Source organism: Aotus nancymaae, unplaced genomic scaffold (genome assembly GCF_030222135.1).
Source record: "Aotus nancymaae isolate 86718 unplaced genomic scaffold, 86718_ANA_hifiasm-v0.15.2.pri h1tg000028l, whole genome shotgun sequence".
In the NCBI taxonomy this organism is placed as follows: domain Eukaryota; kingdom Metazoa; phylum Chordata; class Mammalia; order Primates; family Aotidae; genus Aotus; species Aotus nancymaae.
Genome location: NW_026988441.1, coordinates 35,980,481 through 36,006,684, shown reverse-complemented (window position 1 = coordinate 36,006,684; position 26,204 = coordinate 35,980,481). Strand labels below are relative to the sequence as shown.

The 26,204-nt window shown below is 52.1% G+C and overlaps 1 protein-coding gene across 2 annotated transcripts in view; it reads right to left on the bottom strand.

Annotated features, from left to right (window-relative positions):
- MYO1F (myosin IF) overlaps positions 1 to 26,204 on the bottom strand; it is a 51,473-nt gene that overhangs the window by 20,085 nt on the left and 5,184 nt on the right. The window contains exons 2-14 of one of the 2 annotated variants that reach the window (XM_064381939.1): positions 15,117 to 15,254; positions 13,914 to 14,003; positions 13,737 to 13,831; positions 12,409 to 12,496; positions 12,197 to 12,286; positions 8,315 to 8,446; positions 8,036 to 8,170; positions 6,847 to 6,979; positions 6,448 to 6,644; positions 5,064 to 5,144; positions 4,864 to 4,950; positions 3,254 to 3,340; positions 1,664 to 1,831 (exon numbers count right to left, since the gene is read on the bottom strand). In XM_064381939.1, coding sequence (XP_064238009.1) covers positions 1,664 to 1,831; positions 3,254 to 3,340; positions 4,864 to 4,950; positions 5,064 to 5,144; positions 6,448 to 6,644; positions 6,847 to 6,979; positions 8,036 to 8,170; positions 8,315 to 8,446; positions 12,197 to 12,286; positions 12,409 to 12,496; positions 13,737 to 13,831; positions 13,914 to 14,003; positions 15,117 to 15,254 — 1,521 coding nt within the window. The remainder of the gene's footprint in view (positions 1 to 1,663; positions 1,832 to 3,253; positions 3,341 to 4,863; positions 4,951 to 5,063; positions 5,145 to 6,447; positions 6,645 to 6,846; positions 6,980 to 8,035; positions 8,171 to 8,314; positions 8,447 to 12,196; positions 12,287 to 12,408; positions 12,497 to 13,736; positions 13,832 to 13,913; positions 14,004 to 15,116; positions 15,255 to 26,204) is intronic. The other variant, XM_064381940.1, reaches the window with a different exon arrangement.

Sequence of the window (26,204 nt, the reverse complement as noted above, 5' to 3'; positions counted from 1 at the left end):
TTGAGTATATATATATACACACACACACATATATATATAATATATATAATTTATATATATATGATATATACATACACACACACACACACACACACACACATATATATATATAAAATTTTTTTGAGATGGAGTCTCACTCTGTTGCCAGGCTAGAATGCAGTGGTACGATCTTGGCTCACTGCAACCTCCACCTCTCGGGTTCAAGTGATTCTCCTGCCTCAGCCTCCCGAGTAGCTGGGACTACAGGCGCGTGCCTCCATGCCCAGCTAATCTTTGTATTTTTAGTAGAGATGGGGTTTCACTATGTTTGCCAGGATGGTCTCGATCTCTTGACCTCAGGATTCACCTGCCTCAGCCTCCCAAAGTGCTGGGATTACAGGTGTGTGCCACCACGCCCAGCTGGATTTTTGTATTTTTAGTAGAGATGGGGTTTCTCCATGTTGGCGAGGCTAGTCTTGAACTCCTGACCTCAGGTGATCCATCCACCTCAGCTTCCCAAAGTGCTGAGATTACAGGCATGAGCCGCCGCTCCCGGCCTCTCCAGACCATTTTAGGGGTGCTCTTATGAACATCTGCTGCTCATGTTATGAGATCATCGGATCACTGCCTGTGAGTCTATAGTCCTGTCCTCTGGGGAGCGGGGCTGTGGGCATGGTTGGAAGCCAGTGGATTTTTGTAGCCTTGGGTAGGGGTCTGTAGTGGGCTTCAGCACATTTTGAAGGCTGGTGGCTGACAGGAGGGGCCTGGGGGCTTTGGGGATTTCCTCTCCAAATTGGGATCAGAAAATGGGGGACTGCGTCCTGTGTCCTTGCAGTCTATCCTATATACATAGTATCTAAGGCCATTTGTCCATTCATTCATTCATGCATGATAGCCCAAGAGCCTCCTGTGTGCCACGTGCTGTTCTAGGCACTGTTGGCAACACAGCTATGAATGAAACAGTCTCATTGGGCTCCTAAGTTGGCATTCTGTATTCGTGAAAGACTAAGAAATAAAGGCAGTGTATGGAGTTGTGCAAAATAATATGGAGAGAAAAAAAGGGTCTGAAGGAAGAAAGAAAATGGAGAGGAAGGCTGTTTTCCATGGTGATATTTGCAGCCACCTTTCTGAACAGACCCTTGAACAAAGACCTCAAGGCAACAGGACTTGGTAGCAGCGAGCTTCCTGGGAAAGTGGTCAGAAAGCATTCCAAGTAGGAGGAGAGGACACGCAAAGGCCAGGGAGCAAGGTTACAACTCACATTGGGGCTTATCTGTGAGCAGAAGGGGTCTGGTGCCCAAGCTGGGGTTAACGGGGGCAGCGGGCGGTGGTGGGGGGGAAGCGGAATTCTGTTCCCTCTGTTAAGAGAGTTGATGTGTTAGTAAGGAAAGTTGTGGCCTGGATCAGCGGCCAGTGGATTTCTGCAGCCCTGGCCCAGGGAACATGGTGGTGGTGGAGTCTGGACAAGTCTGGGGCTTAGAGAGTTCCTGGGGGGTCAGCAGGAAGCGTCTGTAGTTCAGGTTAGCAAGGAGCGGGTTGAGGCAGGGGGTGGTGGAATTCTACAGCCCTGGCTGAGGGTCCTAGCAGGCTCTTTCCAGCCTGGGTGCTGGAGGGTGGGGGGTTACAGCCCGTGTCCTGGGGGTCTTCGAGGAGGCACAGGGGAGGATTGGTGGAGGGGGCACACCTTGCCAGCGTAGTGGTGGATGACGAAGCCGGCGCTCCAGCTGTTGAAATGCTCGTGGGTTCCCACAGCCGCCTGCAACTTCTGCAGCAGTGTCTGGTCTGCTCCCCCGCCCGTGGCGTGCATGGTGGCGCACACGTCGTCCAGGACGCTCATGATGCCTGGGGGGCTCTGCGGGGCGTGAGGGAGCCAGGGGCCGCTCAGTTTGGTCTGCCTTGCTGCCCACCCCCGGCACAGCTCGTCAGCCCGGAGATTAGGGGAGGGAGGGGGTGGAGGAGTGGACGAAGCTACAGCTTCGAGGGCGGGGCTGGCTCCAGGGGCGTCTGCAGGACTGCTGTGGAAGCTTGCTAGGGTACAGAGGTCAGTGGGGACCCCTCATGGGATCAGGCCCCAGACTAAAATCCCTTGGCAGGGGGACCTGCCCTTTATTTGTTTATATATTTGAGACAGAGACTTGCTCTGTTGCCCAGGCTGGAGTGCAGTGGTGCAGTCTTGGCTCACTGCAGCCTCCATCACCCAGGTTCAAGTGATTCTCCTGCTTCAGCCTTGCGAGTAGCTGGGACTACAGGCATGCGCCATCACACCCGGCTTTTTTTTCTTTTTAAGACCAGTCTCGCTCTGTCGCCCAGGCTGGAGTGAAGTGGCATGATCTGGGCTCACTGCAACCTCCACCTCCTGGGTTCAAGTGATTCTCCTGCCTCAGCCTCCTGAGTAGCTGGGATTACAGGCACTCAGCACCATGCCTGGCTAAATTTTTTTGTATTTTTAGTAGAGATGGGGTTTCACCATGTTGGCCAGGCTGGTCTTGAAAGCCTGACCTCGTGATCTGCCCGTCTCCGCCTCCCAAAGTGCTGGGATTACAGGCGTGAGCCACCATGCTCGGCCTAACTTTTGTATTTTTTAGTGGAGATGGGGTTTCACCATGTTGGACAGGCTGGTTTCAAACTCCTGACCTCCGGTGATCCACTCACCTCAGCCTCCCAAAGTGCAGGGATTACAGGCGTGAGCCACCATGCCCAGCCTAAATACTTTTTAAATTTAATTTTTTTGAAACAGGGTCTTGTTCTGTTCCTCGGGCTGGAGTGCAGTGGTGCAATCATAGCTCACTGCACCCTCAACTTCCTAGGATCAAGCGATCCTCCCACCTCAGCCTCCTTTCCAGGTAGCTGGGATTACAGGAAACTGCCAACACACCCAGCTTATTTTTTGTATTTTTAGTAGAGACAGGGTTTCATCACATTGGTCAGGCTGGTCTTGAACTCCTGACCTCAGGTGATCTGCCTGCCTCGGCCTCCCAAAGTGCTGGGATTATAGGTATGAGCCACCTTGCCCGGAGTGGAATCTGCAAATTTGACTCCTCTGACTCTAAGCTGGGGCACCCGGGGGAATGTTTATTGAGTGGTTAAGAGAAAGGTGGACAGGTATGCAAAATGAATGGATGAGGGGCGGAGGGGTTGTGTTCTGTCTGCTGGAGGGCCTGAGTGTAGGGTAGAGAGGGGCCTGAGGATGCCATAACCCCCTTAGCCCCTCTGTCTTCCAGACTCAGCTCAGGGGCCAGTGAGACACCCCCGCCAAAGTTGACCCAGCCCTCACCAGCTTGTTTTCGATGAGGTCACAGACGACCTTGTTGTTGAAGTACTGGATTGGAGTCCAGCGGATGCCTTCCTGCACGTACTCCTCCTGGGGGTGGAAAAGGGGGCTGGGTGTGGGGGGCAGTGAACACGGTGTGGCCACCCTTGCCCCCATGTCTTCTCTCCTTCTCCATCTCATCACTTCGGACTGTCTCTGGCAACAAAGCCCATCACTCCCGTGTGGGTGAGGCTGTAAGTGCCAGGGAATGACATCTGGTCCCGCCAGCCCTTGACCAACAATCAACAGGAGCAGATGGATAAATACTCCAGTTCCCTCGATTCTCTGTGTGCTCTATGAAGTCTCCTTGGGTCCCAGTGCAGTTGTGCTCCAGTTGCCCACAGCATAACTTGCTCATTAACACCCTATTTGGACTCTTTTTTTTTTTTTTTTTTTTGAGAAGGAGTCTCGCTCTATCGCCCAGGCTGGAGTGCAATGGCGCAATCTGAGCTCAGTGCAACCTCCACCTCCTGGGTTCAAGCAATTCTCCTGCCTCAGCCTCCTGAGTAGCTGGGACTACAGGCATGCACCACCATACCCCACTAATTTTTTGCATTTTTAGTAGAGATGGGGTTTCACCGTGTTAGTCAGGATGGTCTCAATCTCCTGACCTCTTGATCCTCCTGCCTTGGCCTCCCAAAGTGCTGGGATTACAGGCATGAGCCACCATGCCTGGCTTAATTTTTATATTTTTTTTGTAGAGAGGGGGTTTCACTATATTGCCCAGGCTGGCCTTGAACCCCCAGGCTCAAGTGATCCTCTTACCTCAGCCTCCTAGGTAGCTGGGACTACAGGTGTGCGTCACTGTGTCTGGCTCTCTCTCTCTTTTATTTAAGAAATCCCTGTCTCAGGGCTGGGCATGTTACCTCATGCCTGTAATCCCAGCACTTTGGCAGGCCAAGGTGGGAGGATTGCTTGAGGCCAGGAGTTCAAGCCCAATCTGGGCGACAAAGTGAAACCTCGACTCTACAAAAAAGTTTTAAAAAATCAGCCAAGCATGATGGCATGGGCCTGTGGTATCAGCTACTTGAGAGGCTGAAGTGGGAGGATGGCTTGAGCCCGGGAGGTAGAGACTGCAGTGACCTGTGATCCCGCCACTGCACTCCAGTCGGGACAACAGAGCAAGATCCTGTCTCAAAAAAAAAAAAAAAAATTCCCTGTCTCACTTTCTCATTCCCCTCTTGGAGCTTTCTGGGATTGCCTCCCAGAAAAACCATTTGTCCCTCAATCCTTGCCTCAGGCTCTGCTTCTGGGGGAGGGGCAAGATTAAGACAGCAGGGACTACTGCCTTATTGTTCATGGCTATGGCACGAAGCACCCTAAATAGTGACTGGCACACAACAGGTGTTCAATAAATAATTGCTGAATGAATGAACTAAGAGGCATGGTCCTACCCAAAGCTTTAAAGGCAGAAGGAGCTATTGCTATGGAGCCTGGGCAGGTTGGCAGAGAGAGGTGGAAACATGGTGGGGAGGGCTGGGGTGTCCCCTAGTTGCTAAGGGATCCCCATGGTCCTTCCACCCCACCACCACCCCAGGATCCCCCATCCCATCCCTGGCCTCCTGGCTGCCCACCTGCTCAGCCTTCAGGGTGAGTTCGATAAAGATTTGCTGCAGCTTCTCGTTGACGAAGTTGATGCAGAACTGCTCGAAGCCATTTTTCTGCAGAAGGAGGAAAAGGGTCCTTCCCTCAATGTCCTGGTGCTGAAAGTTCTGGTGGCCACACTGGGCTGCCCCAGGGAGGACGGGATGTGGGCTGGAGGCAGGGGCCGTACCTGGAATATCTCGAAGCCGTAAATATCCAGCACGCCGATGCTGTACTCTTCCTGGGGCTTCTGCATAGCACGGTTGATGGCCTGCGGAGTGGGTGGGGACAGGAGGTCAGTGGGCATCGGTCAGATCTGAAGCCCCTGCCCACTACTCCCTAGACACATGCTTAGCCAACTTAATGGGTGATGGCCCCTCATGCCAACTTCCCTCCAGCCCTCCCCAGCTCTGCCCTTCCTGGCTCTGTGTACAATCTCCCCACCCCCCAATCAGTCACTCAGAGGAGAAACTCAAGTGTCAGTGCATCAGGGTCCCTGACTCAGAGCTGACTCTGTGCTTGAACCTCTCTGCATCTCTATTTTCTCATCTTTTTTTTTTTGTTTTTAAATGAGATGGGAGTCTCACTCTGTTGCCCAGGCTGGAGTGCAATGACGCAATCTCGGCTCCCTGCAACCTCCAACTCCCAGGTTCAAGTGATTCTCCTGCCTCAGCCTCCCAAGTAGCTGGGATTACAGGCGCATGCCACAATGCCTGGCTAATTTTTGTATTTTTAGTAGAGATGGTGTTTCACCATGTTGGCCAGGCTGGTCTCAAACTCCTGACCTCATGATCCGCCGACCTCGGCCTCCCAAAGTGCTGGGATTACAGGCATGAGCCAATGTGCCCGGCTTTATTTTCTCATCTTTAAAGGAGTTGATAATAGCAACTACCTTAAGGGGCTTTTTCTTTTCTTTCCTTTGAGACTGAGTCTTGCTCTGTTGCCCAGGCTGGAGTGCAGTGGTGCAATCTTGGCTCACTGCAAACTCCGCCTCCTAGATTCAAGAGATTCTTCTGCCTCAGTCTCCCAAGTAGCTGAGATTACAGCCCACCACCACACCCAGATAATTTTTGCATTTTTAGCGGAGACGAGTTTTGCCATGTTGGCCAGGCTGATCTCAAACTCCTGACCCCGGGTGATCCGCCCTCCTTGACCTCCCAAAGTGCTGGGATCATAGGCATGAGCCACTGTGACCAGTCATACATTTTATATTTTATATTTAATTTTTTTATTTTGAGAGAGGGTCTCAGTCTGTTGTCCAGGCTGGAGTGCAGTGGCTTGATCATGGCTCACTACAGCCTCAACCTCCTGGAGTCAGGAATTCTCCCACCTCAGCCTCCTGAGTAGCTGGGACTACAAACGCACACCACCACACCCAACTAATTTTAAATATTTGTAGAGATGGGGTCTTGCTCTGTTGCCCAGGCTCGTCTTGAACTCCTGGCCTCAAATGATGCTCCCACCTCGGCCACCCAAAGCATTAGGATTGCAGGCGTGAGTCACTGCACTCAGCTTCCATCAATGTTTGTGACTCCAACACGTCCACCCTACCCTCCAGCCCCAGTCCCACTTGCCTCCACAAGGAAGTCAAAGAGGCGGGCATAGAGCCCCTTGGCCAGGGCGTCGCGGGTGTAGGCCGCCTGCTCCACGTTAAGGGTCACATCGATGGACTCACTGCGCCCGCCCCAGCGGCTGTCCATCTTGCGGCTGGTCAGCTTCTCCTGCAGTCGCCCGCTGTCAATGCCCAGCAGGTAGGCGGGAAAGGCCAGGACTACGAGGGTGAAGGTCAGGGCAAAAACGGGGCAGCTGGTTGGGCTCTCAGGCCTCCTGCATGGGCCTCCCATTATCCCCATCTTGCCCAGTGACGCCGACGTTGTCCTCGTGGGCTCTCAGCCTCCTGGGGGCTGAGCTAGGAGGATGCAGTTCACACACACACAGGCCTCCATCCCACCTTCCCTGGCACCCACACTCACGGTCCACGCTCTCCACTCGGGCGTAATTCCCGTCTTCACAGAAACTGATGTTTCCCAGGTGCAAGATTCCCGCCACGAGCTGCAGGACCAGCTGCTGGACGCTGGGCGGGATTCCAATGACCTGCATGGCGCTCTGTGGGTACAACAGAGGCAGAACCTGTGCCTCGAATCCCAGCCTCCAACCTGCCTCCAGGGTCAGGCTTTCGGGGCCACAGCACAGACTCAGGGACTGGGCATCCTTGGGTCCCTGTCCTACTCCTTTCAACCACTTGCTGTGTGACCTTGGGTAAGTGCCTACACTTCTCTGGGCTTTGTTTTTTATATTTTTTATTTATTTTATTTTTTATTTTTATTTATGTATTTTTTTGAGATGGAGTCTCACTCTGTCACCCAGGCTGGAGTGCAGTGGCACAATCTCAGCTCACTGCCACTTCCGCCTCCCGGGTTCAAGCAATTCTCTGCCTCAGCCTCTTAGTAGCTGGGATTATAGGCGCCTGCCACCATGCCCAGCTAAGTTTTGTATTTTTAGTAGAGATGGCTTCACTATTTTGGCCAGGTTAGTCACCCACCTTGGCTTACCAAAGTGCTGGGATTACAGGCATGAACCACCGTGCCCGGCCTTATATTTTTTATTTTGCAGACAGAGTCTCCCTCCATTGCCCAGGCTGGAGTGCAGTGGTGTGATCTAGGCTCACTGCAACCTCCTCATCCCAGGTCCAAGCAATTCTCCTGCCTCAGCCTCCTGAGTAGCTAGGATTACAGGTGTGAGCCACCATGCCCGACCTGGGTTTGTTTTCCTAAATTTTTTTTTTTTTTTTTGAGATCAAGTCTCACTCTGCTGCCCAGGCTGGAGTACTACAGTGGCGTGATCTGGCTCACTGCAACCTCTGCCTCCTGGTTTCAAGCAATTCTCATGCCTCAGCCTCCCCAGTAGCCGGGATTACAGTCATGCACCCCTCCCCCTGTCTCCCTGGCTAATTTTTGTGTTTTAAGTAGAGACATGGTTTCACCACGTTGGCCAGGCCAGTTTTGAACTCCCGCCCTCAAGTGATCTGCCTCCCAAAGTGCTGGGATTACAGGCGTGAGCAGCCGCGCCCAGACTGGGCTTTGGTTTCCTAATTTGTAACTCAGGAGGGTTCCCGGGGTGAGGTCTGTCTGTCTGGGGTCTGGAGTGGAGGCCGGTGCTCACCAGAGTCTCACCAAAGTCGCTTCTGTCGTCGGTGCTGTCCACCTGGTAGGTGTCCGATTGGTTGAGGTAGTAATAGTAGTCAGGTGTCATGAGCCCTAGGTTCTGCCGTTGCTCCTGGGAGGCCCCTTCCAGCAGCTGGAGGGTGTGCAATGCTCATGCATCTGGTGCTTGCCTGGCTCAGCCCATGATCCCCACATCTGCCCTGCCCTGCGCTCCCAGGTGAGGCCTTCCCATTGTCTACCCCACCGGGCTCCCTCTGCCCCAGCCCCTTCCCTGCACCTGGTAGTAGATGTGGAAGTTCCTCTCGTTTTCATTCTGCATGACCACGCGGGACTTCTCCAGCAAGAAGTTGGAGATCTTGCCCCCATCTGGCTCCCCACCTCGGCTGAACTGGATCTCAAAGTACTTGCCCTGAATCCGAGAGAAGCATGTCAGCAACTCAGCGTCCTGGGGTGCAGGTGGGGGAGGGATTGGGGATGGGTCTTTTTTTTTGAGACGGAGTCTCGCTCTTGTTGCTCAGGCTGGAGTACAATGGCGCAATCTTAGTTCACCACAACCTCCACCTCCCGGGTTCAAGCGATTCTTCTGCCTCAGTCTCCTGAGTAGCTGGGATTACAGGCATGCACCACCACGCCTGGCTGATTTTGTATTTTTAGTAGAGTCGGGGTTTCTCCATGTTGGTCAGGCTGGTCTCAAACTCCTGACCTCAGGTGATCCACCTGCATCAGTCTCCCAAAGTGCTGGGATTAGGGGATGCATCTTATAAGCCTTGTCTCTCTTCCCTTCTTTTTTTTTTTTTTTGAGACAGAGTCTCATTCTGTTGCCCAGGCTTAAGTGCAGTGGCCCAACCTTGGCTCACTGCACCCTCCACCTCTGGGGTACAAGTGATTCTCCTGCATCAACCTCCTGAGTAGCTGGGATTACAGGTGCCTGCCACCACGCCCAGCTAATTCTTGTATTTTTAGTACAGGTGGGGTTTTGCCATGTTGGCCAGGCTGATCTTGAACTCCAGACCTCAAGTGATCCACCCACCTCAGCCTCCCTAAATGCTGGGATTACAGGCATGAGCCACTGTGTCTGGCCATACGTTTTATCTTTTATTTTCTTTATTTTTATTTTGAGACAGGGTCTCAGTCTGTTGCCCAGGCTGGAGTGCAGTGGCTTGACCACGGCTCACTGCAGCCTCAATCTCCTGGGGTCAGGGATTCTCCCACCTCAGCCCCCTGAGTAGCTGGGATTACAGGCACCTGCCACCACACCTAGATAATTCTTGTATTTTTAGTAAAGACCAGGTTTCGCTATGTTGGCCAGGCTGGTCTCGAACTCCTGGCTTCAAGTATTCTGCCCACCTCAGCCTCCCAAAGGGCTAGGATTACAGGTACGAGCTACCTCACTCAGTCTGCTTGCCTTTTTCACTAGCTGTTTCTAACTTTGGCTCAGGCTGTGTCCGTGGCCATGAGTGCCCTTTCCTCCCTCTGTGAAGCTCCAAGCCCTCACTCAGCATACCCAGCCCTGTGCCTGGCACGTGGAGGCATCGTGTTGTATTGACCTGACCCGCACGCAGTCCCTCCATCACAACACAGAGGCCTCCACGTCTCCATGGGATGCTCCTGGTCCCAGTGACCATGGGTATCTCCCTTATGTCCTCCCTGATGACAGAGCAAGGGCCTTACAGGTCTCTCTTCTTTGGTCTCTGACACCATCTGGATTTTGCTCTGGCCAGAGGTTGGAGGGCAAAGAAGTTCCCTATTTCTCCTCTCTGTCACCTCCTTTCAATAACGACACAAGTGATACCATCATGCTACACAATGAAACACCGGTGATATGTAACACATACTTATTCCACTGTACAATAAAGTTATATAAAATGGGCTAGGCACGGTGGCTCACGGTAATCCCAGCACTTTGGGAGGCTGAGGTGGGTGGATCACGAGGTCAAGAGATTGAGACCATCCTAGCCAACATGGTGAAACCCCGTTTCTACTAAAAATACAAAAATTAGCTGGGCATGGTGGTGCATACCTGTAGTCCCAGCTACTCGGAAGGCTGAGGCAGGAGAATTGCTTGAACCTGGGAGGTGGAGGCTGTGGCGAGCTGAGATTGTGCCATTGCACTCTAGCGTGGCAACAAACGAGATTCCTTCTAAAAGAAAATTATATAAAATGACCTGATGCAGTGGTTCCCACCTGTAGTCCCAGCTATCTGGGAGCTGAGGTGGGAGCATCACTTGGGCCAGGAATTCAAGACCAGCCTGGGCAACATAGTGGAACCCCATCTCCAAAAAATTGTTTTTTAAAAATTATATGGGCCAGGTGTGGTAGTTCACACCTGTAATCCCAGCACTTTGAGAGGCTGAGGAGGGCGGATTACCCGAGGTGGGGAGTTTGAGACCAGCCTGACCAACATGGAGAAACTCCATCTCTACTAAAAATACAAAATCAGCCGGGTGTGGTGGCACATGCCTATAATCCCAGCTACTTGGGAGGCTGAGGCAGAAGAATTGCTTGAACTCGGGAGGTGGAGGTTGCAGTGAGCCGAGATCACGCCATTGCACTCCAGCCTGGGTAACAAGAGCCAAACTTCATCTCAAAAAAAAAAAAAATTATATAAAGTAGTGTAATATGTTTTTGAAGTTCATGCATGCTTCTGTGTGTATCAGTATTTTATTTTATTTTGTTTTTGAGGCAGAGTCTTATTCTATGGGTCAGGCTAGAGTGCAGTGGCATGATCTTGGCTCACTGCAACCTCTGCCCCCCAGGTTCAAGGGATTCTCCTGCCACAGCCTCCCAGTAGCTGGAGCCTCCCAGGCATGTGCCATCACACCTGGCTAATTTTTGTATTTTTAGTAAAGACAGGGTTTCACCATGTTGCCCAGGCTGGTCTTGAGCTCCTGGCCTCAAGTGATCCACCCACCTTGGCCTCCCAAAGTGTTGGGATTACAGATGTAAGCTGCTGTGTCTGGCTGTGTATCAGTATTTGAAAACACACACTATGTAATTCCATTTGTATGAAGTTCCAGAATGGTGAAACTAAGTAATACTGAAATAAATGCAGGAGAATGGTTGGATCTGGGGTAGGGTGGGAGTAGAGATTGACTGGAAAAGGACATCAGGGGACTTTTTTGGATGATGTTGATGTTCTGTACATCAATAGGGGTTTATTTTATTTTATCATTTTTTTTTGAGATGGATCTTGCTCTATTGCCCAGTCTGGAGTGCAGTGGCACAATCTCAGTTCACTGCAACCTTTGCCTCCCAGTTTCAAGCAATTCTCCTGCCTCAGCCTTCCAAGTAGCTGGGATTACAGGCATGAGCCACCATGCCGGGCTAATTTTTGTATTTTTAGTAGAGATGGGGTTTCACTGTTTGGCCAGGCTGGTCTTGGACTCTTGACCTCAGGTGATCTGCCTGCCTTGGCCTCCCTAAGTGCTGGGATTACAGGTGTGAGTCCCCACACGTGGCCCGAGTATATGGAATTTATTAAACCATTTCCATGTGCAGGCATAATATTGAAGTTTATGAGATGGATATTAACATCATCCTCATTTTATGGATGAGCAGAGGAAACTCAGGAAGTTATGAAGATTTTTTTTTGCCCAGGCTACACAGCTCACAATGACAGAATCAGACCCTAAATCCAGATCTGTTTACCTATCCTGTCTTCCACTGGGCCTAGCACAGCACCCATACAAAGAACGAGTCCCAGAACCACTGTTGAAAGAAGGAATGAGGCTGGGTGTGGTGGCTTACTCTGTTGCCCAGGCTGGAGTACAGTGGCCGAGATTGTGCCACTGCACTCCAGCCTGGGCAACAGAGTGAGACTCTGTCTCAAAAAAAAAAAAAAAAGAAAGAAAGAAAAAGAAAGAAGGAATAAATTGGATGTGAAATGTGAACAGGAACAATGTAGCATGGCTGCAGCCAGGGGATCATTTAAGAATGTTACACAGGAGTGTCATGGCCTCCACAGTTCTGCCAATGGGGGACTTTCTTTTGAAACAGACCACGAGCAGGAAGTGAGTCTCCCATTCAGGAGTAGGTATTTCCTGCTGGGTTTCCACTGGGCTGTTGTCCTGGCAATGCAGGTGTGTGTATGTGTGGGTGTGTGTGTATAAAGGTCAGCATGGAGGGAGCAGATGCTCCAAGCAGGGCTGCGGAGACTCACAAAGCGGCTGGAATTGTTGTTGCGCACAGTCTTGGCGTTGCCGAAGGCCTCGAGCAGCGGGTTGGACTGCAGGATGATATCTTTGACGTGCTGGGGGCAGAGGCAGGTAGGGTGGGAAGAGGTCAGACTGGGGCAGGAGTGCGGATGGGCGGGGCTGCACTACTGTCTAGGTGAGGGTGGCCCAGCTCATCCTTCTGTTTTCCTCGCCTCACCTGGACCTTCTCGCCTCCGCCAGACACCTTGGAGATGTACCCCATGATATATTTGGCTGCCACTGTCTTCCCAGCTCCACTCTCTCCACTGGGGATGAATGGAGGAATAAATGATCAGTGGATGGGGTTGTGGTGAAGAGCCCTTTTTAGTGACTGACCATTCATTCATTGAGCACCTACTACATGCCTGCCAGTATTCCAGGTACTGGGAATACCATAGTGAACAAGACAGATAAAGTCTCTGCTCTCAGCTGGGTGTGGTGGCTCATGCCTGTAATCCCAGCACTTTGGGAGGCTGAGGAGGGCGGATCACTTGAGGTCAGGAGTTTGAGACCAGCTTGGCCAACATGGTGAAACCCCATCTCTACTAAAATACACAAATTAGCAGGATATGGTGGTGGGCACCTGTAATTCTAGCCACTCGGGAGGCTGAGGCAGGATAATTGCTCGAACCTGGGAAGCGGAGTTTGTGCCACTGCACTCCAGCCTGGGTGACAGAGTGAGACTGACACACACACACAATCTCTGCTCTCATAGACCTGGCATAGATTGAGTGACTGAGATGGGGTCTCACTGTGTTGCCCAGGCTGGAGTCCAGTGGTGATCATAGCACCTGTTGCTGCCTGGGACTCCTGGGCTCAAGCAATCCTCCCTCCTCAGCCTCCCAAGTAGCTGGGGACTACAGGTGTGCACCACCGTGCCTGGCTAATTACTTTATTTTTTTGAGACGGAGTCTCGCTCTGTCACCAGGCTGGAGTGCAGTGCTGTAATCTCGGCTTACTGCTCCCTCTGCCTCCTGGGTTTAAGCAATTCTCCTGCCTCAGCCCCCTGAGTATCTGGGATTACAGTCGGGTACCACCACACCCAGCTAATTTTTCTAGTTTTAGTAGAGACAGGGTTTCACCATGTTGGCCAGGATGGTCTTGATCTCTTGACCTCGTGATCCACCCACCTCGGCCTCCCAAAGTGCTGGGATTACAGGCGCGATAGAGACAGGGTGTTGCTATGTTGCCCAGGCTGGTCTTGAACTTCTGACCTTAAGAAATCCTCTCGCCTTGGCCTCCCAAAGTGCTGGGATTACAAGCATGAGCCAACACTCCTGGCCTGAGGTGACATTTAGAGGAGACAGACTGTCAATAGCAGAATGAACAAATAAAATACATCGTGAGTCAGATGGTGATAAGGAAAATAGAACAGGGTGAGGGCAAAGAGGGACAGCAGGGCTCTGTTCGGATGGGGAGTTTCAGGATAACCTCCCTGGGGGCAGTGATGGTGTTTCGGCGGGGGCCTGGGCAGCAGGGTCTGTGGCCCCCCAACCCCATCCATACCTAATAATGACACACTGGTTCTCACAGTCGATGAGCATGTTCCGGTACATGTTGTCCGTGAGGGCATAGATGTGCGGGGGATTCTCGTACTGGGCCTGGCAGGGGAGATCACGTCTCAGCCCAGGGCTCGGGGCCAGGGGTCTCGGGGCTGTGCCGCCCACCCAGCCCCGGCCTCACCGCGCCCTGGTAGAGGTCGATCTCGCGGTCTGTGAAGTAAGGCATCTGCTTGAAGGGGTTTACAGAGATAAGCACGGAGCCGATGTAGGTCTGAGGGGTGGTTAAGGGTCATGCTGAATCCTCGTAGGTTTTGTCCTTCCTGTCCCCTCATCCTGCCCCCTCCCAGGGATTCCCAGAGTTCCACTGCTTGGAGGTGGAAGAGATGGAGATATCGGATGCACCTTGAGTCTCTTGGAAAAAGGGCTGGCCGGGCTCGGTGGCTCACACCTGTCATCCCAGCACTTTGGGAGGCCGAGGCAGGTGGATCACTTGAGGTCAGGAGATTGAGACCAGCCTGGTCAACATAGTGAAAGCCTTTTTCTACTAAAAATACAAACAATTAGCCAGGCATGGTGGCGCATGCCTGTAATCCTGGCTACTTGAGAGGCCGAGGCAGGGGAATCACTTGAACCTGGGAGGCGGAGGTTGCAGTGAGCTGAGATCACGCCATTGCACTCCAGCCTGGGCAATAAGAGCCAAACTCCGTCTCAAAAGAGCAAAACAAAACAAAAAAACCCAAAAAACAAAAACAAAATAAACATTAGCCAGGTATGGTGGTGCATGCCTGTAATCCTGGCTACTTGAGAGGCTGAGGCAGGAGAATGGCTTGAACCCAGGAGGCAGAGGTTGCAGTGAGCTGAGATTGCACCATTGCACTCCAGTCTGGGCAACAAGAGCCAAACTCTGTTTCAAAAAACAAAAACAAAATTAGCCGGGTGTGGTGGCTCATGCCTGTAATCCCAGCTACTAGGGAGGCTGAGGCAGGAGAATCGCTTGAACTTGGGAGGCGGCGGTTGCAGTGAGCCTAGATCGTGCCGCTGAACTCCAGCCTGGGTGACCGAGCAAGACTCCATCTCAGGGAAAAAAAAAAAAAAAAAAAAAAAAAAAAAGAAAGAAAAGGAGAAAAAACAAATTTGGATCTGGAAGGGGAGAAACGGAACCCGCTGGGGCTGAGCTTCCCCAGGACAGAGGGAGCAGTGGCAGCCACAGCTGCCCCCAACCAGAGCCCCGCTGTCACTCGGTCTGTCCTCTGTCTCATGCCCAGTGCGCTCCCGGCCGTCCCTCCCTCTGCTCCTCCACCCTCCACTCAGTCCATGGACCAGCCCGTGGCCCAGCCATCCACTCCTTCCCTGCCTGCCCATCCCCCTCCCAGGCCCAGGGTACGAAGATGTAGTCGTCCATGAAACGCTTCCGGAGGTTGCCGGCGATGGCGTCTTCGGTGATCTGGGGCAGGAGCACCATGTCGTCCACGCCGCTCTGCTTCACGTTGTGGCTCTGCCAGTGGAAGCGCTCCTTGCTGCCCTGGAGGGGGAGGGGGCGTCGGGGTGAGCTCCTGCATGGGGACTCGGCCGGCGTCTGGCTCAGCAACGCCAGCAGCTTCTGGGTTCTGTCCCACCTCCCCCGCTCCTTCCCTACCTCAGGAAAAGGCTGGCAGGGTTCAAGCCATGACCCCTGTCCCCGGACAGAAGATGCACCACTCAGATCCAGTCCTCAGCACTCTCTATTTTTATCTCGTTTAATTTATTTTGAGATGGAGTCTCGCTCTGTCGCTCAGGCTGGAGTGCTGTGGTGTGATCTCAGCTCACTGCAACCTCCACCCCCACAGGTTCAAGCAATTCTCCTGCCTCAGCCTCCCAAGTAGCTGGGATTACAGGCACCTGCCACCACGCCTGGCTAATATTTTATATTTTTGGTAGAGACGGGGCTTAGTTACATTGGCCTGGCTGGTCTGGAACTCCTGACCTCAAGTGATCCACCACCTCGGCCTCCCAAAGTGCTGGGATTACAGGCATGAGCCACCTCGCCTGGCCTCTTTATTTATTTATTTTTTTCATTCATTTTTTTTTTTTTTTACACCAGGTGCAATGACTCAGACCTGTAATCCCAGCACTTTGGGAGGTTGGGGCAGAAGGATTGCTTGAGGCCAGGAGTTTGATATCAACCTGGGTAATATAGCAAGCCCCTGCCTCTATTAAAAAAAAAAAAAAGGTCAGGCATGATGACTCACGCCTGTAATCCCAGCCCTTTGGGAGGCCAAGGCGGGGATCACGAGGTCAAGAAATTGGGGTGAAACCCCGTCTCTACTAAAAATACAAAAATTATCTGGGTGTGGTGGCACATGCCTGTAATCCCAGCTACTTGGGAGGCTGAGGCAGGAGAATCGCTTGAACCTGGGAGGCAGAGGTTGCAGTGAGCCAAGATTGCACCACTGCCCTCCAGCCTGGTGACAGAGCAAGACTCTGTCTCAAAAAAAAAAAAAAAAAAGAAAAAAGAAAAGGCCAAACTCGTTGGCTCACGCCTGTAATCCCAACACTTTGGGAGGCCGAGGCAGATGGATCACCCAAGGTCAGGAGTTTGAGCCCAGCCTGGCCAACATGGTGAAACCCTGTTGATACTAAAAATATCAAAAATTAGCCAGGCATAGAGGCAGGCACGTAATCCCACTTACTCAGGAAGCTGAGACAAGAGAATTGAACTCAGGAGGCGGAGGTTGCAGAGAGCTGAGATTGCGCCATTGCACTCCAGCCTCGAAGACAAGAGTGAAACTGTCTCAAACAAACAAGAGTTCTCAAGCCATAAAAAGACATGGAGGAAACTTAAATACGTATCACTAAGTAAAAGAAGCCAATCTGAAAAGGGTACATACTGTCTGAATCCAACTGTAGGTCATTCCGGAAAAGGCAAAACTATGAAAACGGTAAAAGATCATTGGGGCCAGGTGCCGTGGCTCACACCTGTAATCCCAGCACTTTGGGAGGCTGAGGCAGGAAGACTGCCTGAGGCCAGGAGTTCAAGACCATCCTGGGCAACATAAGAAGACCCCCCCGTCTCTACAAAAAATAGAAAAGTTAGACAAGGGTAGTGGCACGCATCTGTTAACTACTCTGGAGGCTGAGGTGGGAGGGTCAGTTGAGCTCAGGAGGTTGAGGCTGCAGTGAGCCGTGATCACATCACTGCACTTCAGGCTAAGAACAGAGTGTCTCAAAAAATAAAAAATAAAAAATAAAAATAGGCTGGGTGTGGTGGCTCACGCCTATAATCCCAGCACTTTGGGAGGCCGAGGTGGGTGGGTCATTTGAGGTCAGGAGTTAGACCAGCCTGGCCAACATGGTGAAACCCCGTCTCTACTAAAAATACAAAAATTAGCCGGGCGTGGTGGTGGGCGCCTGTAATTGCAGCTGCTAGGAAGGCTGAGCCAGGAGAATCACCTGAACCCAGGATGCAGAGGTTGCAGTGAGCTGAGATTTTGTTACTACGCTCCAGCCTGGATGACAGAGTGAGACTCTGTCTCAAAACAAACAAACAAACAAACAAACAAACTAAAAAACCATAAAATAAATAAATAAATAATAAAAGTTTTGAGACAGGGTCTTGCTCTGTTGCCCAGGCTGGAGTTCAGTGGTACGATCACAGCTCCGTGCAGCCTCGACCTCCTGGGCTCAAGCAATCCTCCCGCCACGCCGCAGCCTCCCAAATAGCTGCGACTACAGACCTGTGCCACCATGCCTAGATAACTTTTGTATTTTTTGTAGAGATGGGGCCTTGCTGTGTCGCCACAACTGGTCTTGAACTCCTGGGCTCAATCGATTCGTCTGCCTCAGTCTCCCAAAGTGGTGAGGTTATAGGCCTGAGCCACCGCACCTAGCCCCTCAGCCCTCTCCTTTGGTCTCTGTTCATCCATCACTCCACCTAGTGCCCCTTATCCCCGATGAAGGATGCCAGGCTTGGCGGGGAGGGCACAGGTTGCTTAGCGATCTGCAGGCTGCAGGAGCAGAGCAGGGAGATCGGGCAGCTTGGTGGAGAATGGGCGTATCCCGGTTCTCACTTCCCGCCAGCCTCCCAGCCTCTTCCTTTCCCATCCCCTGTCCCCTCCCCAGGCCCTGACTTCTCTGTGGCATTTGACCCACTGCTGCCAGGCGGCCTCCTTCCTTCCCCCCCTCACCTCTCCTCTTTTGTGGTCACACATCCCAGCCAGTCCCTTTGAGCTCCTCCAGGCCACCATGTGCTGTGACCTCTGCCTTCTGTGCCTGCGTGTGACCTTCCTCAGCTCCACCCTCCACTCCTGGCCCTGCCTCCCTGCTGTCTCTGCTGCGGCCTTCTCTGTCCTCTGTGTACTGTTTTTCTTTTTTTTTTTAGTCAGAGTCTAGCTGTCACCCATGCTGGAGTGCAGTGGCATGATCATAGCTCACTGCAGCCCTGACCTCCTGAGCTCAAGAGATCCTCTCACCTCAGCCTCCTGGGACCACGTGCACACCACCGTGCCTGGCACTAATATTTAAATTTTTTTGTACTGATGGGGTCTTGCTATGTTGCCCAGGCTGGTTTTGAACTTCTGGCCTCAAATGATCTTCCCACCTCAGCCTCCCAAAGTGGTGGGATTTCAGGCATGAGCCACCTTGTCTGACCAAGATGACACTTTCTTTAGGCCCCATGGAGGAGACTGAGGCATGTGCTCTCCAAAAAACTCCTCTTCCAGGAAGCCTGCCTGGGTTGCTCTCTCCTTTGAGCCTGACTGAATTTATCTAGTGCCTTAAACACCCTGGCTTTCTCAGGCTCACTCTGTCTCTATTCAATACATCTTTGCAAAGGAGGAGTCTGACAGATAGGAGTGATGGCAACTTGGAGCTCCCTCATTTGGTGAACTCATGGTCAGATAAGATGTCTCTCCTCCTGGAAGCTTCCCATTCTCAGGCCAGGAGCTCCTGGAGGCAGAGACTGGGGCTGAGTTGTTTCTCTGTGAAATGAACAAGGGACGAAGGCAAAGAAAGAAACCCAGATTCAGAGCAAAGCCCTCCAGAGCAAACGAAGCTGGTAATTGAAGTTATCTTTTTTTGAGATGGGGTCTCACTGTGTTGTCCAGGCTGGATGGGGTGCAGTGGTGCGACCATGGCTCACTGCCACCTCCACCTCCTGGGCTCAAGCGATCTTCCCACCTCAGCCTCCTGAGTAGCTGGGACTATAATTTTTTGTATTTTTGGTAGAGATAGGGTTTTGTCTCTGGTCTCAAGCAACCTTCCCGCCTTGACCTCCCAAACTGCTGTGATTACAGGCATGAGCCACTGTGTCCAGCCTGGGATTGAAGTCTTTAAAGTGGACTATGTTTGCCAGTGGGTTCCAGGGCTACAGGCAGGGTGCAAGCAGAAGGGTCCATATGAGCAACTGTAAGGCAGAAGTGAAGCTGGTCTTTCCTAGGGGCACTGGGGAGCCACAGAATATTCTTGATTGGGTGGGGGGTGGAGGTACATGGTCAGATTCTGGACAGATAGAGGTGGGGGTTGTCAAGAGATGCCCATGGGCATTAAATAAGCCCAGCCTTTGGCATGAGGGTAGATCTGGGTTCTAATCCTGACTGGGCAAACAGATACAGCTTTGAGTCTCCATTGTCTCATCTGTAAAAAGGGAGAAGCAGGCCAGGTGCGGTGGCTCACACCTGTAATCCCAGCACTTTGGGAGGCCAAGGTGGGTGGACCACGAGGTCAGGAGATCAAGAGCATCCTGGCTAGCATGGTGAAACCCCATCTTTACTAAAAATACAAAAAATTAGCCAGGCGTGGTGGCGGGCGCTATAGTCTCAGCTACTTGGGAGGTTGAGGCAGGAGAATCGCATGATCCTGGGAGGCGGAGGTTGCAGTGAGCTGAGATCGTGCCACTGTGCTGCAGCCTGCCAAAAGAGCTAGACTCCATATCAAAAAAAAAAAAAAAAAAAAAAGGGAGTAGCAGCTCCACTTCTCAGGGTTGAGGAGAGGATGAACTGCTTTTGGGAACAAGGTGGGATGGAGGGTTGGTGCCCCTCCCCAAGCCTGAGTGGTCGTGAGGATAGACCCAGGCTGAGCGGCATTTGACAGAATTAACCTTCCCCGAGCACCAGGGGGATGTAGATCACTGATGTTACCAGCCATCATCACAGCATCTCAGTGTGGGGTAAGCTCAGAGGGAAACTGAGGCTTGAGAAGGACAGTGGCTTCCCTAAGGACACTTGACTAAAGACACAGGTATTGCTTCCAAGGGTGTGGGATGTGAACCTGGGTCCATTCAACAGCAAAGAACAGGTTCTTGGCCAGGCGAGGTGGTTCCCGCCTGTAATCCTAGCACTTTGGGAGGCTGACGTGGGTGGATCACTTGAAGTCAGGAGTTCAAGACCAGCTTGACCAACATGGTGAAACCCTGTCTCTACTAAAAATACAAAATGTTAGCCAGGTGTGTTGGTATATGCCTGTAATCCCAGCTACTTGGGAGGCTGAGGCACGAGAATTGCTTGATCCCAGGAGGCAGAGGTTGCAGTGAGCCAAGATTGCATCGCTGCACTCCAACCTGGGCAAAGAGAGTGAGACTTGGTCTCATAAAAAAAAAAAAACCAAAACAAAACAGGTTCTTGTGTCTATGTAAACGCATAGGAGGCTAGGCTGGTGCTGAGAAGGATTTTTTGTTTTTGTTTTTGAGACAGGGACTCTGTCCCCCAGGCTGCAGTGCAGTGGCACGGTCATGGCTCACTGCAGCCCTGACCTCCTGGGCTCGAGTGATCCTCCTGTCTCAGCCTCCCACATAGCTGAGATTATAGGCACATGCCACCATGCCTGGCTAATTTTTAAGTATTTTATAGACACAGGATCTTGCTATGTTGCCCAGACTTGTCTCTGACTCCTGGGCTCAGGCAATCTTCCTGCCTCGGCCTCCCAGAGTGCTGGGATTACAGGCATGAGCCACGATGCCAGTCTAAATTCAACATTTTGGAAGCTCACTTCACTGAAGGTCATGCTAGTGGTGGCGTTAAAAGTGATCTGTGGGTGGGACTCTCATACTTGTGTACAGGTGAGAAGGCATTCCTGGGCCTTCTTGGACCGCTGACCTTACAACTTTCTTTCTTTATTTCTTTTTTTTTTTTTGAGATTAAGTCTCATTCTGTTGCCCAGGCTGGAGTGCAGTAGTGTGATCTCAGCTCACTGCAACCTCTGCCTCCCAGGTTCAAGTGATTCTCCTGCTTCAGCCTCCCGAGTAGCTGGGATTACAGGTGCCCATCACCATGCCCGGCTAATTTTTTGTATTTTTAGTAGAGACGGGGTTTCGCCATGTCGGCCAGGCTGGTCTTGAACTCCTGACCTCAAGTGATCCACCTGCCTTGACCTCTCAAAGTGCTGGGATTACAGGCATGAGCCACCACACCTTGGCCTGACCTTAACGCTTTCATATTTGGACACACATTTTATTGTAACTTCTGCATTATAGGCAATCACATTGATTCTTTTTGAAACTATGGGAGTCGGGTGTGTTCCGTTGTCTGAGGTTAATGTCGGGATTTAAAGGAGGCCTAATTAGGTGTTTTTATAAGAAGTGGGTGCTGGCTGGGCATGGTGGCTCACGCCTGTAATACCAGCACTTTGGGGAGGCTGAGGCGGGCGGATGACTTGAGGTCAGGAGTTTGAGACCAGGTTGGCCAACATGGTGAAACCTCATCTCTACTAAAAATACAAAAAGTAGCTGGACGTGGTGGCTGGTGCCTGTAATCCCAGCTACTCGGTAGCTGAGGCAGGAGAATCACTTGAATCCAGGAGGCGGAGATTGCAGTGAGCTGAGATTGGGCCATTCCACTCAGCCTAGGCGACAGGAGTGAAACCCTGTCTTGAAAACAACAAAAAAAGAAGGGGGTGCTGACTGGGGTGCCCTGAGCCCCTGGGGTGCGTTGGGAAGAACCAGGGAGAGGACAGAGTCCTGGGGAGCAGTGGCATGGAGGGATTGAAGGTGACACCCATCACAGACGGGCTGAGTAGGAACCACCAGGGAAGTCCGAGGCAAAACCAGGACCAGGTGGTGGAGGCCCAGATGGGACGAGGGTGGGTTAGGAGCCATCGACTGAACCCTGAAGAGTGTCTGAGCTCACTGGAGACTGAGAGGGGCCCCAGGGTCAGAAGCAGGATTGGGAGGTGAGGAGGTATAGATAGGAGTGAGGATCTGGCTGAGAAGGGGAAGAGAGAGAGAGAGGCTGTGGGGAGAAGTGGGGTCAGGGAGTCTGTTTCCTGTTTTTTTTTTTTTCTTTTTTTCTTTGTTTGAGACAGAGTCTTGCTCTGTCACCCAGGCTAGAGTGCGGTGGTGTGATCTCGGCTCACTGCAACCTCTGTCTCTTGGGTTCAAGCAATTCTCCTGGGATTACAGGTGCTGGGATTACAGGTATGAGCCAAGGCACGTAGCCTTTATTTACTTTTTTAATGTATATTTTTACAAATAGAGAAAAAGTCTTGCTACGTTGCCCAGGCTAGTCTTGAACTCCTGAACTAAAGCAATCTTCTTGCCTCGGCCTCTGAAAATGCTAGGATTACAGGCATAAGCCACCACATTGAGCCGGATCTAACCTTTTTATGTGAATTACTTCATTTTCTCCTCTTAACACACGTTGGCTTAGGTCAGTTCTATCACTGGGTCTTTTTTTTTTTTTTTTGAGACGCAGTCTCGCTCTGTTGCCCAGGCTGGAGTACAGTGGCGTGATCTCGGCTCACTGCAACCTCCGCCTCCTGAGTTCAAGCAATTCTCCTGCCTCAGCCTCCTGAGTAGCTGGGGTTACAGGCATGCACCACCACGCCTGGCTAATTTTTGTATTTTTAGTAAAGATGGGATTTCACCATGTTGGTCAGGCTGGTCTCCAACTCCTGACCTTGTGATCCACCCACCTTGGCCTCCCAAAGTGCTAGGATAACAGATGAGAGCCACTGAGCCCAGCCTGGGTCCATTTTATAGAAGAGAAAACTACAACACAGAGAGATTAAGCGTCCTCTTCAGGGACACACAGCAGGAACATAGCAGTTGCAGAGAGGACCGTGGGGAGGACACACGAAGCTGTCCGTCCCCAGCCAGGTCTGTATCAGAGGTTGCTGGGGTTGGTGCTTAGGTCAGATAAGGATGGAGTGGGGAGAAGATGGGTCGTGTCCACCATTTCCTTTTTGGGGATCAGTCCAGCCTTCAGGCCACCAGGCCACTCAGGCTGAGCTAAGACCCAAGGCCACTTCCCCTCCCTGGGGTCAGTTGTGTCTGGCTAGGCCCGCCAGCTCTCCCGGCTCTGACCGCTTGCTTCCGCTTCTTGCCCTTCCCCTCTTCCCTCATCCGGCAGAGTGGCCGTCTTCTCCTACCATTCTCCCCCTCTCTATCCTGCCCCAGGCACTAGAGGCCCCCAGACACTCCATGCTCCAGCCAACCGTAAATATCACAGGCTGTTTGTATTGAAGGGAGAGAGGGTTTGCTCAAGTGAATACGGTATGGGAGGACAGTCGAGAATTTTGGCATGTGACAGATTGGGGTCAAGGCCTGGCTTGACAGTTGACTGACTATGTGATCCTGGGGAGGTCACTTCACTTCTCTAAGCCTCAGTTTCCCCATCTTGCAAATGGATTCAGCCAGGCATGGTAGCTCATGCCTGTAATCCCGGCACTATGGGAGGCTGAGGCAGGCAGATCACTTAGGTCAGGAGTTCAAGACCAGCCTGGCCAACATGGCAAAACCCTGTCTCTACTAAAAATACAAAAATTAGCTGGGCATAGTGGTGGGTGTCTGTAGTCTTAGCTACCGGGGAGGCTGAGGCAGGAGAATCCTTTAAACCTGGGAGGTGGAGGTTGCAGTGAGCCAAGATCATGCCGCTGTACTCTAGCCTGGGCGACAGAGCGAGACTCCATCTCAACAACAATACCACCAACAACAACAACCACCAATAACCAAAGGGATTTCATAATGACCCCCTGTGTGGGGCCTCTGAGAGAAGCACATGAGCAAACAAAGAGAAAAGAGGCACTGAGATGCTGGCATCTGTGACCCTGAGAGCACTAAAGACATCAGTGTTAGACAGAAAGCCTGATCAATGCATACTTGAATGAATGAATGAATGAATGAATGAATGAAGTACCATTGGGATGAGACTGCCCCCCTACCCTATCTCCCAGGTATCTGTCTCATTCTGCGGCCCCCAAGTCTCCATGGGTCAAGTCAAAACTGTTTGTTTGTAAGTGTCTTCCTTGGGGGTGGGGATGCAACAAAGAGGTTGTGGTCACAGTTGACCACAAGCTGAATATGACTCAACCTGCTGGGGCTCTTGTGAAAGGCAGTTAGGGGCTTGACATGGTTGGGGTAGGAAGGACGGGTAGCTTCTTCCTTCAGCTCTTCAGAGAGGTCTCCGTACACCAAGGCAGAAGGCAGAACTGGGGCAGGCGGGGACAACTTTCCTAGGTTCACAGGAGGGAGGGGCAGTTTGTGGTCAAGGCGATGGCGCCTCTGGGGTTGGAGGATGCTTGCCGTGTAGTGAACTCACTTCCTGGGCCCCTACTGTGCATGGAGGTAGGTGGAGACCAGGCTTGGGTGGATCAGCCCTAGAACCTGCCTTTGTGGGGGCTCTGTTCCCCAAGTGGTGTCTGAGTTGCTCAAGAAGGAGACCATGGCTGGAGGGTACTATGGAGAGGTGGGAGGGCTTCCTGTAGGAGGCAGGTCTTACAACATGAACTTCCCAGGCAGCATCCATGGTGGCTGCAGGAGGCATCAGCCAGGAAGGCCTTGGGTGTGTGGTGGACACCAGGATTCTAGTCTGTTTGGAATGCAGAGTCATGGTGTTGGAGGGATGGAGAACCTAGGGCATGTGGGGTCTGCACATAGCCCTGGTGGTCTCTCATCTCTTAGGAGGAGTGGAGGTTGTGGTCAAGGTGCCTGTTTTTTTTTGTGGACAGGGTCTTGTTCTATTGCTCAGGCTGGTATGCAGTGGTCCGATATCACTGCAGTCTCGAGCTCCCAGGCTCAAGCGATCCTCCTGCCTCAGCCTCCTGAGTAGCTGGGACCACAGGCGTGCACCACCACACCTGGCTAATTAATTTTTTTTTTTGAGATGGAGTCTTGGTCTTTTGCCCAGGCTGGAGTGCAGCAGCGTGATCTCGGCTCATTGTAACCTCTGCCTCCTGGGTTCAAGTGATTCTCCTGCCTCAGCCTCCCAAGTAGCTGGGATTACAGGCATGAGACATCACACCCAGCTGATTTTTGTATTTTTAGTAGAGATGGGGTTTCATCATATTGGTCAAGCTGGTTTTGAACTCCTGACCTCAAATGATTTGCCCACCTCATCCTCCCAAAGTGCTGGGATTACAGGTGTGAGCCATTGCATCCAGCCATATTTGTTTGTTTTTTTTTAAAGGGAGTCTTGCTCTCGTTGCCCAGGCTGGAGTGCAGTGACTTGATATTGGCTAACTGCAACCTCTGCCTCCTGGGTTCAAGCGATTCTCCTGCCTCAGCCTCCCAAAAAGCTGAGATTACAGGTGCCCACCACCACACCCAGCTAGTTTTTGTATTTTTAGTAAAGACGGAGTTTCATCATGTTGGTCAGGCTGGTCTCGAACTCCTGACCTCTGGTGATCCACCCATCTGGGCCTCCCAAAGGGCTGGGATGATGGGAGTTAGCCACTGCGACCGGCCACATTTTTTTTTTTGTTTTTTTTTTTTGGTATAGACAAAGTCTCACTATGTTGCTCAGGCTGGTCTCAAATTCCTGGGCTCCTGATCCTCCTGCCTTGGCTTCCATAGTGCTGGAATTACAGGTGTAAGCCGCCATGCCCCGCCAAGGTGGCTATTAATAGTGTGGCCTTGGGGGCCACCGAGTCAAGGCCCTCGTCCACGTTAGGTTGTTCAGGCAGCTCGCTGAACCTCTGTGCCTCAGTTTCCTCATTTGGAAAATGGGAGCATTGAGGGCTGCACACCTCATGGGGCTGTTCTGCGGGTTCAATGAAGCAAAGGCTGTCCAGTGTCAACACTGGCCTTCCTCACCATCCCCATCAACAGTGGCCTTGAGCCGGCCAGGAGGAAGGGCTGGAGGAGGGAGCTTTTGCAATTCGCCCCATGTGCTCCAGGCTGTCTGCTTCTGGGCGTGATGAACAAGAGCTCTAGATCGAAGACAGCAACCAAACAGCCACTTCCTTCCTCACCGGTCCTGCGAGCTGTGGTTGCCGGGAGGTGAGCGAAGCCAGCTCTCAGCTCCTAGACCCTGCTCTGGTGCCTGGGGGTGGCCCTGGAGTCTTGCCCTCAGCTCACTGGGGCTCTAGGGCCACATTCTGGGTCCCTGCACTGTGCAAACAATATTCTCACCTCCAGGCCGGGCCTGTAATCCCAGTACTTTGGGAGGCTGAGGCAGGCAGATCACGAGGCCAGGAGTTTGACACCAGCCTGGCTGAGATGGTGAATCCCCGTCACTACTAAAAATACAAAAATTAGCTGGTTGTGGTGGCTGGTGCTTGCAATCCC